The following is a 13,974-nucleotide window of genomic DNA, read 5'->3' on the forward strand; positions in this document are numbered from 1 at the left end:
GACGATGAAGACGATGGTGTGGTGATGGCTGTGGGCGATGAGATGAGCTTTAAGCAAATAAGCGCCCAACACCACCCCCCGGGATGAAACTATCCAAACCGATGTAGGGGGCAGTGCGGTTTATGAACGGGGGTATATTGAAAGCTCGTTGGATGGTATATGAGGAGCAAATTAGTTTCGTTGAAGCAGTTTGGTGTTGTATGTTTAGATAACGACTTATTTTACACAATTTTAATTCATAGAAAAAAGAAATATGCGAGAATCATTGGTTGAGTCATATGCTTGCAAAATATGTTTATATTTTGCATCGATTTTTATACCTCGTTTCGATTCAACCCCAGTTTACGGAAAATTCATGTACATTAGGGTGGTCCAAATCCGGACTTTCTCGGGGCTACCGCCTGAAATCAAAGATTAATCCATCACTAGGCTAAATTCCACATTTGAGCTCATTCTGACCACGGAAACCCCTCTCTCTAAGTCGTTGAAGTTTGTATGGGAAAAATCGTCAAAATGTACTCCAGTGCGCATATCACATATTAAAAAAGCAAGTCTGAAATTTTGATATAATGTTAAAAAAAAGGTGAAGCATTTGAGAAAAAGTTTTTACATTATAAATCCTATTCAAAATTCATAGTGGAAAAGCCAGTTTCGACAGTAACCAAACAAGCCCTTGGATATATTATGACTTGACCGGAAACTAAAAATAACTGACTGCTCTCGCTTGATTCTTTGTAGTCTTAGTATTGATATTTTCTTTTATGTTTTTGCTTATAATAATCACATAAATCATTTATTCCTGTAGTTTTCGACACTAAATCAAAAATTTGAATATAAGGTAGATGGATTTATAAGTGAAACTCACTGATACTCATGCATAATTTTATATCTGGAGCTTTTGTTTAAAATTTCCCATGTTTTTTTTTTTTTGCTTTTAGTATTTTTTAATTGGCTTTGAGTCAGGGATATTCAAAAACATCCAAAATGCAAAAAAATAAAAGTTTGTTTATTTTACTTGAGATATATTGGTGTTGGTGTAATTAACAATAATTAATTTTAACAAAAAGTGATTTGTTTGAAAAATTACGATGATCTTATAAAGGGGTTACACAAAAGTTAATTTGACCAAAAATTCAAATTTCTGAAGTTTGATTATAAATGTGTATTATACACTGTATATCTACTACTCTAAAAGTAGTTACAGGTGCTACGATGTCTCACGACAATATTGACCGAAATATGTAATATTTGCAGTTTTTTAAGAAAAAAAAATCTGACCTAGTGCTAGTAATCTTTAAATTGTCGCATCTCAGTTAGATTTTGACCAAATAACCCAACATTTATATCTTCAATTGGACTGGCGGCATATGCTTTTTTCGACTTGGTTTAGCCTGCACTGCTTTATTTAGGATGAAAAATTAAATTTATAGTTTTGGTGAGTTGATATCGGATATTTTTATTCGCTTCCAAAACATGTCATGACTAATGTCAGCACATTAACAATATCAACAAGGGTTTAAAATCTAGAGTTTTTAAAGGGTTTTAAAGATGATACTTTGTAAAATCATTTTTATTAAATTATTTTTATCATGAACGAAATGTGCACAAAAAGTATAAATTTGATAAAACTGTATACATTAGAGTAGTTCGAAATTTGAGTTTTCATCTTCCATTACTGTAACAGGGCTGTATTGTCTGTGTGTACTGATATGTTTTGATTTATCTCAAGCTCGGCCCTTTGAGGATAACAAGTACGGCCCCAGCATTGTTGTTTAAAAAAAGTTACTTTCCACATATAAAATCGCATGGAAAATTGTTTTTTACTTGGGTCGCTCGAGTTTTCGTCAAATCGAGCTCATAATTGGGATTTTTGAAGCTTAGGTTCAGCCCTGTAATGTAAATCTTTTCGTCCCAAGTAAAGGCCTATTAAGGCGCGACTATTCGGCACAAATAAAACTCACCGTTAAGTACTCTACTGTATCTTTATTTGTAATATATATATATGCTTTATATACGTGCTAGATGCTATCCGTGATTAAAAACTTTTAGAAACTCAGCTAAAATGGGGATTATTAGTTTATGTTGATCATAACAAATAAAATAAATATTACGCTAAGGGGGTAGCTAGTAGTGTTGAGTTTTCTTGTGCACCGACAAATTGCTCGCATGCAGGAAGGATTTAGTACACATGTTACATTTGTATGGCCGCACCTTTTGAGTGGCATGGATTCGCATGTGGACCTTCAAATTTCCACTGGTGGCAAACGCACTGGTACAGAATTTGCATTGGTACGGACGTTCTCCGGTGTGGACCCGGTAGTGGATCGTTAGATACGAGGGGTGGCTGAACGTTTTGTTGCAAATTTTGCACGTGCTAGAGAGCTCACTTCCGCTGGCTTCGTTCGACATGCTGCCCATCGGATAGGAGTGGGATTCGACGTGGGACCGGAGGCGGGTTTCACTATTGAAACTCTTGTGACAAAGATGACATTTAAAGGGACGATCCTGCGAGTGGACCACATTCATGTGAGTTTTCATATTGCTTGAGGTGGAAAACGCTCTTCCACAAATGTTGCAAGGATAAGGACGCTCGCCAGTGTGGCTACGACGGTGAATAATCAAGTTTCCGTACAGTTTAAATGTAGCATCGCACAAATCACATCTGAACCGACCGTCTGGAAGAGTATTTTTGATCTTGTGTTGATCCATGTGGTGTTTTAATGTACGCGGGCAAGTAAAGTTTTGGAGACAAAAATTGCACTTTAAGGAAGCATTGGAATGTAGCGATTCGTGATATTTTAGTTCTTGAACATTGTTGAAACTCTTCTGACAAATGTAGCAGTTCAAATCCGCTGAATTTGATGCCAGTGAGGTAACGTTCGACATTTGGAAGTTGAACGGATTCGGTTTCATTCGTGCTGGACAGTACTCCATGTGTTGGTTTAGTTCAAATGAGGATGAGCACTCGGTACCACAAGCAGCGCATCGGGCCGAACTGGAACTCACGGCTTCTTCGGAAACCATTTGCTGTTCCGCCTCATAACCTAGACTGATCTTTAGCAGATCCTCTGGCTTTACTTCACTTCCAAATGTATCATCGAATGCGGATGGATCAATGTCCCCATCCTTTCCCTCCAACGCTCGCAGCAGCGTTTCGTCCAGTTTATCCAAGTTAATTTCATCGCTGTCGGGTATTGTGGAATTATCCTGCTCGGATTTAGCACTTTCTGCTACCGGTTGCTTCCGCTTACAGTATAGTAAATTGTTCTTCTTACATCTAACACGAAACTGGAAGAATTCGTCTAATTTTGTAGTACAATCTTTGCAAACCTGCGAGGCTAAATCATCATCGTCGACCGGCAACTGTAAGGGAAACAGATAATTGTACCATAAATAGGTCACACTAAAACACATCACATAGGCAGCATTCCCAAGCCACAAACGAATCTTACCTGCAACGAGGTGCATTTGAAGATTTTTATTGCCATCTGGGACTCGTAGTCAATGTCATCTTCATCGTCGTTGTCCGGAAAAATTCGCTCCATCTCGGAACGCTCCTCGAAACACAGTCTGCAGCGCGCCTCCATTTTGTATCAAAAGTTCAATTAATTTTAATTTATTATTATTATATTCGACGCCAACTGGAATGGCAAGAAACGTAGAAGAGAAAATGTGTATAAAAATCCGAAAGCAGCAAAGTCATTATACGAATGGAAGTTTCGCTCCCTTCTTTGTTCGAATAACATGAAAAAGTGATTAATTATCTTGTGATTATAATTCCAATGATCAAGATACAGCTAAAGCAGCATACCGAGGCAAAGTTCGGGCACTTTTTTCACTGAAACTTACCACTTTACGTAGCCAGCAATCGGATCGATGCGCCCGTAATCCCGTAGTCCCGTTACATTGGGCAGCTATTGATTTCCAGATTAATGGTAATAAATTGAATTAAATTGTAAATTATACGACCGAGGGTCTCCAACACTACGATCTTTGCTGCTGCTGGCGCTGCTGTTATATACAATCCGTACCCAGCGCTGTCCGATGACAGAATGAAGTGAAAAAAGAGAAACTTCAAACTACCATCACTGAACGCCATGAATGGAGGAAGGCAGAAAAAAGGGCGAAAAAGACTATGAAGCCAGTGTGGTAGCAAGAAAGTTGTGAATGGAAGGAGAGCTGGGGTCAGGGTTATTTCTTTATTTTAAAATTCACATACATTTATTTGAAAAAAAAAAATATTCTCACATCAAATTTGGCATCATTTCAAACCAATTTAACCACCCCTCAACCACAAGGAACCTCCGAATACATCATCGGATCAACGGAACAACATGCCTGCCCGGAACCGTTGTTGCAGGCAGCAGCATTGGCGGCACACATCATCTCCTGGCAACGGCGCCTGGCCTTCAGGTCGATTCCGCAATGGTCCACCTTGGCCGGAATGCAACGGAACTGCTTCAGAATGAACCGGGGCTTGGGAGGTTGCTCCGAACATTTGCAGTAGGTGCCCCGTATTGGGCACCTTCGATAGGGCGAGAATTTCTTCTTCGGTGGCCTAACCTGCGACGCCTTCCAGCATTGAAACCGCTGGTGTTCCTGCTGCCAAATGCGCAAATAGTCGTACCGGAGCAGACACGGCAGGTACGGAGCACCTTGCTGTAATTGGTAGGGTTGTTGAGGATTTTGGAAATTTTGATTTGTTTAAATTGTTGTACCAATTCATACGAAGGTTTGAATGGTCGCTTTCGGAGCGCATCCGGATGGGATATGATGTTGTCGATCGGGCGGAGAAGATAGGCCTTGGTCCATTTGTACTTGGGAGGGAAAAGCTGGAACGGACGTCGGTTTTTGCAGCACATTTTAATGATTTTGATTTTTTACAAATGCCATTGAGAAGTTTCAAGTTTACATAACTTTCAAAAGGTTCCTTCGATTAGCACGTGTTTTTCTCATAAACCGTGTAAAATGCACTTTTTTGACGATACAATCGCATATCTCTGATACAACCCATCCTCGTTATAAAGATTTGCCGAGCTTCCGTGGCCGTGAGGTTACGGGTTTCGCCTTGTAAGCGGAAGGTGATGGGTTCGATTCCTGTCTGGCTCGGCAAAGTCAGATCCCTTAAAAAGAGTAAATATGCTCACTGGGAATACTGACCGGTAGGGGATGGGTTTCGACTAGCGGCGTGCTGGGTTTCCAATCCAGAGGTCGTGAGTTCGATTCTCGTACCGGGATGATGAAGTTTAATAAATGTATAATCGAAATTGATATTCTAAACCAAAATTGTCTAATCCAAATTTCATGTACAAATGCCCTTAGAAATTTTAATAGTTTTCGAGTCATCGAATGTAGAAGATCTTTTTTGTCTAACAGTTCCGGATAGTTTTTTTTTTTTTTGAAATTAAATATGTCTTTATTAAACATTCTTATAATAATTACATTTCTTTTACATGATAAATGGTATGGCCTAATGCTCTTCATCTTTGTTGTATTTTTCGTTTTATTATTACCTGATAACATTTATTTATTTGCTTCAAATTGTTTTACATTATTGCATTATTATTGAATTGAATACATTTGGGTAAAAAAGAAAAAAAATCACTTTAACAACTAATCCTAACCTAAAACTAAAAAAATATGAATCCATTGAAATATTCAAAATCACTAGAACGAGTAAACTACGAACTGTATTTTAAGATGAATGCTCCAAGAGTTCTTACTTGTTCCTGGCGAGTTTTGCACCCACGCAGAGTTGTTGTCATCTCGATGAAAATGTTCAGAAGTTCTTGTGGTGATAACAGGTCACTACTGCCTTCACCCGTTGATGTTGGTTGGTTTTCCCTCGGTTGCTGACTGAAGCCTGGAGGTGTTGTATGCTCTGCAACTCTTTGCCGCTGATTCAACGGCAATGGCTGCAGATTTGGAACCACTCGAGTAGATCCTGCTCCTGGTGACGCCAAAGCCGGAAAATCCACGTCCGTGTATGCTGGTGGTGTTTTGCGACGATTTGGTTGGTGCCTCGTCGTCGCTTGCTGCCGAATTTTCACAAACTCAGCACGTTTTGGGCAGCTTCGATTCTTGGTCGAATGGTCGCCGCCGCAATTGAAGCATTTGGCTTCAATGTTCTCGTTGATTGTGTTGCAAGCTTGAGTTTTGTGCTCACCTCCGCAGGTTGCACAACGACTCTTGATGAAACAGTTCCTTCCACCATGTCCAAACTGCAAGCAGTTCGAACATTGCGTCACGTCACGGTGCACTGAACGATAACGTTCCCAAGTCACGATGATGTTGAAAATTGCCCGAACTGGTTTCAGCTCAGACGGCGTTGTCGATCCTTTCACGAGATGAACCAGGTACAGTTGATCACGATACTTGATGTCCTTGTTGTGTCTCGTCATCTTGAAGACTTCGATCACGTTCAACTTAAGAGTTTTGAGCTCTTCTTTCAGCACACTCACATCCATGTCGTACAGGCCTCGGAGGACCTGTTTCATGGGGCGTTTACCTGGATCGTCATGGCTGTAGTATTCAATCTTTGTGTTGTTCAAGAAATCCCGAACGTAGTTGTAATCCTTTCTGCCAGGTAGCAGAATTTTGAGTCCATCAGCACACAAGCGAATGGAAGCTCGTAAAGCACCAGATTTGATAAATCCGGTCAGCCACTTTCGCACCGAATCCGATGACGATGTTTTCACAAAAATGGGTGGCAACTTTTCCCGTCGTTCAAATTCTTCCTTCTCGCTCACGTCCACAGGGAGGGTAGCGAACTGGTTTCCAGACAATTTTTGAGCGTCCTTGCTCAAACTGCCTGGCTTTGCAGGTAGCGCTTCGGCATTCTTTAGCTTCTTCAAATCTGCCGATCCTGCTGGTGAGGACCGCCTCTTTTTCTTGCCCTGAGGCATTTTTGCACCTTTGAAGCACTTTTCAGGAGCTAAAATCCAGGAGTACCTCACTGAATGATGGTCCACAAAGGAATGCGTTCCGGATAGTTATTTTTCTTGCACAGCTCTCACTAGATTGCTGCTGGTTACTTTTTATAAATATAAACCATTTAAACTACCATGCGTCTCCATTGAATTCCGTATTTCAAGAAAAAAACGTTACATAATCCACCTTTAGGTGGTTGGTGCCTTCCTCTCATTTATAGAGTGATTCCAACCCGCCTAAAGTGTCCACATGGTTTATGGATCTCCCCTAACGTGATCGCAGCACCTAAGAGGTCCTAATAAAAATAACAGACTACCTACATACTTTTCGTCAAGATTATATAGACACGGCCTTTGAGGAAAATGGCATCCCTCTACGCGGCTTTTTCGTGGCGATCAGACCCGACCAGTTGAAGTTATGTAAATTCAGACCATTTTTTAAACTGCTTGTAATTTTTGATAGGTAAGTCAGATCTTGAAAATTCTTACTCCACCTAAAATGTCTTCTCATATGCTTTCTAAAAATATATAACGTGTGATGGTTTCATGAAAAAACCACCCTTTTTACCATAATTTTAATTTAATATGTAACAATTTTTTAACATAACTTTTTAAATACATGATAAAACTGCATGAATCAAAATAGCAACTTAGGGGACGTTAAGACGGATCGATTAAAACCATTCCGGCCAAAATCGGTTGAGCCTGTGGCGAGATATTCCAGTGACATTGATTTGGTACACATGTCTACATACAGCCAAACACACAGACATTTGTTCAGCTGGTGATTCTGAGTCGATATGTACAAATGAAGGTATGTCTAGGAGGTCTAATTAAAAAGTTCATTTTCCGAGCCTTTCTTCAGTAAGGTGAGGAAGGCAAAAATGAAGGAATTGAAATTTATATTTAAAATGGCACATTCTGAAGGAAAAGCACGCCTTTTATTTTGTTTCCTCAATCCAAGTTAAATTTAGGTTTGTTCGGTAAATGTCTAGCATAATTCTCTTAAATGCTTTTTTCCATTTCAAATTGAACATTAAAATATTTATTTTTAAAATCTTAAAAACAAATTTTATTTAGCATCCTTAAATGATTATATGATTATAACAGCTGCCTCGAATCTCCACGTCACCTTCCCCAATTCTCCCTGTTGGCGGTACATTTGTGTTTGTCACATAATAATGGAGACGCATGGTTTTCCTAAAAAAGACATTTTAATATAACATCCAAAGTCATTTAATGATCGTTTAAAGGTATATTTTCAATCGGTTTATTATGTTATTCTAATACCCTGCGTCTCCATAATTATCTCCATAATTATCAGAAATTCAGAACTGTTGTTCAACAAGTTTGCTTACCTTTTTCCTCGTCGTGGGCCTATTTTAAGATTCATATGAGATTAACAGCTATATAGCTGTTTCAAAAGTGGATTTTATGAATAATTTTTCAATCACAACTTGAGGTTGTTTTTTTTATAAAATTTTATCAAAATGAAGAATTGAAACCCAACCTCCAACTTGAATACGGGTACATGCTGAAATGTGCACAACCCAAAAGGACATGCGCGAATCCTGCGAAGCTTTTTTAACTAGTGTCAGACGATATACACAACATACAACATATCTTCACAAATTAGTCAATCTGTTGGTTCTTAATAATTGCTCTTCTACACATACACTATCATCAATGGTTAGAAGAAAAGTAACGAAATTAGAGCCCGAGCATCGTAGATAACTCGTCCTCTGGACCAATTGCTGTGAAAATCTTTAGTATTTAAGTAGTTAATCGAAATATTTTGAGGATCAACACCAATAGTTTGGAATTATTTAAAAACCGATGGCTAAAATACGAAATGTGTTCAAGTTAGAATTTTCTGCTACTGGCACTGATTGGAAGCGATTTGCATTATTCATTCGTAACTATTTTGCAGAAAGCACCTCATTCCGAATCTGGAGAGCAAATGTCGGCTGTGCCTGTCGGACAAGGCGATCGTCCAGTCCATTTTCCAGTGCGAAAGCAAGGAGACAACCGATACGTTGGTGGAGAAAATCTTCGAATGTACCGCAATCATGGCAAGTCGTTCTGTCGTGTGAGTGTTAATGAGTGGTATGCTAATTAGCAAAGCTTTTCAATTACAGCTCTCCAAGGACTTTGACTTTCCGTCTCCGATCTGCGAGGACTGTGCGATCAAGCTGGACGAGTTCTTGCTGTTTAGAGCGAAATGTCTGAGAAGCAACGAGATTTACAGGTTCAACAAGTTGCACAAAGCCAGACTGTTCAGCGCGGGCCCGAAAGCTCCGCAGCAAAGTAATGGCAGTGTTGGGGGTCTCGATGGAGACGGTGAAGGTCCGAAGGAGCACAAGCCACCGGACGAATCGCCCAAGGACCAGCAGAGGCATTCGTTGCCTGTGACTCCACAGCTGGTAATACCGGAGGAGCAGCAGGTCGATAAGGAAGCCGTCGTCATCACCACAAGCAGTAGTAGCGAAGGTGCTAACGTAACCGTTGTTACCGATGTGATACAGGAGGAATTCAACGGAAAGGACGAAGAAACTGTCACACTCGACGGAAGAAAATCTACCGATTTATCCGTTATTGACGATGCGGATGGTAACACTGGACTCTAGAATAATAGCCCTAATTTTAAGCAACTGACCAACTTCGCACTTTCAGTAACAACCGTGAGTGAACCACTGCCCTCGAGAAGCACGCCGCGACCAATTACGGATGCCGTCGCAGGATTTACGTTCCCGCTGGCATCGGTCGAGGACATGGACGCACTGGAACGTCGCGTACGCACGTGTCCCCCCAGCAGAGATCGATTCGTAAAGCACCCCCACCGCGTGGATCACGTCTTAGCCCAACCGTACTTATTTGATACCCTTTTTCCAGATAACACTGCTTAAAACGTTGAAAACGCACGATACCTCACTGAGCGATACATATCAGCGAATCTTCACGGACGCGCTCCTGATACACTACAATTACGACGGAATTTCGCCCAAGTACAACAAGCGACCGCTCAAGAATCTTGCCATCTTCACCGACTGCATGCTGGGTGAGTAAGTTGAAGAGCTTAATTCGATTAAAGGAGACGCATGGTACTTCAAAGTATCGTAAAGAGGACGCCCAGTCAACGATTAATATTTAGGAATTCCGGAAATGAATGATATTTGTATTTTATGGTTTAGCCCAGACGGTCCCGGTGGCATTTTTCGAGACGAAATTTATCTGACCACGCCTTCCGTCGCACGGGGAAGTAAATGTTGGCCCCGGTCTAACCTAGAGGGTTAGGTCGTTAGCTCAATCCAGGTGTAGGAGTCGTCTCCCTGGGTCCTGCCTCGATGGAGTCGCTGGTAGGCAGTTAGATTCACAATCTAAAGGTCGTCAGTTCGAATCCCGGGGTGGATGGAAGCTGAGGTGTAAAAAGAGGTTTGCAATTGCCTCAACAATCAAGCCTACGGACACCTAGTTTCGAGTAGGAATCTCGCAATCGAGAACGCCAAGGCAATGGTGTTGAGCGAATAATTTGATTATTTTTTTGGTTTAGCTAAAAAATATGTAGGGGCCTTCCATAAGATCAAAATAGTAGTTTATGCAACAAGTTGCAAAAAGAGGATTTTTTCAGCACGAGTCGTACATTTATCCAACGAGGTTCACCGAGTAGGATAAATACGAAGAGTGCTGAAAAAATCAAGTTTTGCAACGAGTTCCATACAACATTTTTTGCAATTCCAAAAAACACACTCTGAGTGAAATTTTATGTCAAATTTTCATGTTTTTTGTCAATAAATCGTTCACATCAAAAAAATGTTGAAAAGTGTTACTTTTCGAAACAAGTGCTGAAAAGTTCAACTTTTCAGCACTCATTTGAGTGCTGAAAAATAGAACTTTTCAGCATTTATTTTGAAAAGTGTTGCTATTCGATTCTGTTATTTTTGGTACAGAAAAGTAGGCTATTTCGTCGTTCAAGAATGACAGGAAAAGTAAGTAGTTTCACGACGGAATTGCAAAAAGGCCATTTGTGCCATTGGTTCGCCCATACAAGGCTCCAACAAATTTTGGATGGATGGATACGTAAGCAATAATGGACTATTCGACTTATAAACGTGTATCCCAGGAAATATTCAATTTACTCCAAAACAGTACCAAAAGTATTATTATGCAACTAATTTGAGTTGCAAAAAGTTCAACTCATCAAGCTAAAAAAACAATAGAGCATGCTATGTGTGTATGTATTGCGTGTACCTACACGAAAATAAAGTGAGGTTAAATTTTGTCAGCCAGCAAAACCAAATGGTGCGCTAGTGTGCGTACGCGAAACGTCATAATGCTCTATTGTAAACTTTCAAAACAATCAATCCGCCATGGGTGACATATGACATTTTGATAAAGTAAGCGAGAATTGTAAAGCGTTGAACTTTTCACTATAATACATTGCCAAGACTCTTGAAAAATATTTTTTTCACTGAAAAATCACATTCAAAGGGTGTTTTCGGGGTTGCAATAAAATTATTCGGTAGAGACTCGTTGTTAAAATGTACAACTCGTGCTGAAAAAATCTTCATTTTGCAATTCCTTACATAAATTCAACGGTCCTGATTGCTCAAAATCAACCACTCCATTCGCAAGCACAAACAGCAGGCGACGCGATACTGCCCTGATGAATTCCCACTGTTTGTCACTTTCACACCATTCGTTCCCGAACACTCTCTCTTCTACTCTCCTTCTCTCTCTGATCGGCTCAGTCTCCGAACGGCTCAGGCAGGCCGAACGTCACCGATCACTCTGAACTGAAAACATTTTTTTCTCTGATGCGCTACGTTACACTCATTGATTTCGGTTGCCTAAAATCAATGTTATCAATCAATTTGTGCATTTATTTTGATTTTATAACATTATAGACACCATTCAAAGAAACTTCCACCAAGAAAAAATCAAATTGTACAAACTGGGGGCGTGCAGACAAAAAGACTGCCGCGCTGGCATTTTGTGAGAATGGCTCTTCGCTGAGCATGGTAGTGGGTGAGTGTCGTCGAGCGACGGAGTAGACAAAAAATTTCACGATGTATTTGTTCGCTGAGTGAACAGTTCGGGTCACTCCAGAGTCTCGGCCCGAAACTTCAAACACGAACAAAAGCAGCGAATCGAAGATTGGCAATGACGTTTTGGAATTTTGACAATTTGGAACGCATGAATTACTCCTAGAGAGCCTATATCTGGAGTTTTTTTTGAAAAGGTCCAATAAACCAAATTTCCAGTTTTTGCGTTTTGGGTGTTTTTGAAACCGCCTTGAGTCAAGGGTATTAAATTTGAATGACTTTGGGTGTTTGAAATTTCTCCCAGAACATTTCGTTTCCCTATGTAGGTCCCTAATTACTCCACTATCGGTTTCCCGCATGGGTGATGTGGAAATTGTTGCACATGGCTGAAGTAGAGAATTTTGCAACTAATTTTAAATTATGCTAAATTTCAAAATTTAACTCGAATCTACAGCGAATCGATGTGAAAACTAAAGATACACTTAAGGCACGATGATTTGATGTGCATTCTTGATCAGAATCGCGATAAAAGCGGTTTAAATTGAAAAATAATAATAAAACAAATTGTGGTCTAGAATTTAACGAAATTGTGTCTGTTTTGTAAGACTTAATGTTATTGCACAATGGTAATAGAATTTTTTTATAAAAAAGTAAATTTTTCGGTTCGTCCACAAACATTCTCATGTTTGTAAACAAACGACGCCATATTGCCCATGTTGTTCGGTAGCTCATATCAGGCCATCGCCGGGGCCCTGGGTCACTCGCTGGCTGCTTGCGAGTATCATTCGCTTATGAATGCTAGCGGATTAGAATAGGCGACGATTGGATAGGCGATGAGTGAGTGGATTCTGTTCATTGAACCGAACATCAGGACCCTTGCATAAATTACTAAATTATTGTTTTCAACTTATTCGTGTGACGTAAATTTTGAAGTTTTTAAATCTATTTCAAAACATGGCTGAAACTTGACGCTCCCGATTAAAACAAACAAATTAGTTCAAAAACACCTTCAAGTGAGATCGAGTTTTGGTGACCACTGACCAAATTCAACAATCCTTTCAGCTGCTTGGGACGACCACATGGATGCTGCCATGGTACGCGAAGCAATAATCGAGGCTGTGAAAAAATCCCACAATCGGTACAACCAATGTTACCATCGCAAGGTAGGAAATTTGAAATAAATTTCGAAGTGCTTCAAATATTTTAAAAATCTTCCATTTCAGCGCGCCAGGCAGGTATACCTCTGAGGGAAACAATCATTTACTGTTTAGATAAAATAATTCTTATCGAATTGCCATTATTAAAGAACATAATATAGACTTCCAGCTATGAATGGTTATAGCTGGTTGGTTCAATTACAAACAGTACACAAAGTATTGCTGAAAGCAATCAGATAGTGATCAGTTGGCGTGTTTAGAATTAAAAAAAAAACATTCATGCATCAGTACTATAGATTAGAACATGATACGAATAAACAAAAAGAAAATAGATTAGAAAATGAAACCCTACTTTAAATTGAACTATTGACCCAGAGTTTTAAGCAACAGAAATAACTACCAAATAAAACGATTACAACCCAGCAATTGAAATGATAGCAAAACTAACGATACGAACCGCGAAGAACCAAAAAGTAAGTAAAATTTTCTCATCGAACAAACAAAGAAACGGAAAAAACGTAGCGTCACAAATTAAGCAACACACAGCTAGTGCACACTAGAATTACCGGCACAAGATTGTCATAGAAAACTTTTAAGAATTGTTGTGAATTGATTTTTTTATCGTATTTAAAGAGCATAAGCGAGCCGGTAGCTTCTTTCGAATTCGACTATTTCTTATCGAACGTTTTCCATCTATAAAAGCAGAGACACTGGAGAGAACTGAAACGGGCCACAGAAAACATATGAGAGAGAAAATTTGCCAGCAAACAAATCGGTTGAAACGCTTTAAAGAAACATTGAAATAAATAATCACGTTTACTAAAAATAAACAAGTTGGGTTGCGTT

The 13,974-nt window shown here is 39.7% G+C and overlaps 3 protein-coding genes across 3 annotated transcripts; 1 reads left to right on the top strand and 2 right to left on the bottom strand.

Annotated features, from left to right (window-relative positions):
- Positions 1-1,963: 1,963 nt before the first annotated feature.
- LOC6044247 (zinc finger protein 879) lies at positions 1,964-4,041 on the bottom strand. The gene is made up of 3 exons (XM_001861751.2): positions 3,850-4,041; positions 3,453-3,641; positions 1,964-3,363 (listed from the first exon to the last, which is right to left on the bottom strand). Exons 2-3 carry the CDS (start codon positions 3,585-3,587, stop codon positions 2,125-2,127), a joined length of 1,374 nt encoding a protein of 457 aa, XP_001861786.2. The 5' UTR covers positions 3,588-3,641; positions 3,850-4,041; the 3' UTR covers positions 1,964-2,124.
- Positions 4,042-4,266: 225 nt separating this feature from the next.
- Positions 4,267-4,868, bottom strand: LOC6044246. Its single transcript, XM_038257136.1, has 2 exons — positions 4,719-4,868; positions 4,267-4,659 (listed from the first exon to the last, which is right to left on the bottom strand). The coding sequence occupies exons 1-2, from the start codon at positions 4,860-4,862 to the stop codon at positions 4,288-4,290; spliced, it is 516 nt and encodes a 171-aa protein (XP_038113064.1). The 5' UTR covers positions 4,863-4,868; the 3' UTR covers positions 4,267-4,287.
- A 3,671-nt stretch (positions 4,869-8,539) lies between these two features.
- Positions 8,540-13,958, top strand: LOC6044244. Its single transcript, XM_038258408.1, has 7 exons — positions 8,540-8,791; positions 8,860-9,001; positions 9,068-9,539; positions 9,603-9,754; positions 9,822-9,987; positions 13,034-13,134; positions 13,195-13,958. The coding sequence occupies exons 1-7, from the start codon at positions 8,766-8,768 to the stop codon at positions 13,216-13,218; spliced, it is 1,083 nt and encodes a 360-aa protein (XP_038114336.1). The 5' UTR covers positions 8,540-8,765; the 3' UTR covers positions 13,219-13,958.
- The last annotated feature ends 16 nt before the right edge of the window (positions 13,959-13,974 follow it).

This window comes from Culex quinquefasciatus, chromosome 2 (genome assembly GCF_015732765.1).
Source record: "Culex quinquefasciatus strain JHB chromosome 2, VPISU_Cqui_1.0_pri_paternal, whole genome shotgun sequence".
NCBI lineage: Eukaryota > Metazoa > Arthropoda > Insecta > Diptera > Culicidae > Culex > Culex quinquefasciatus.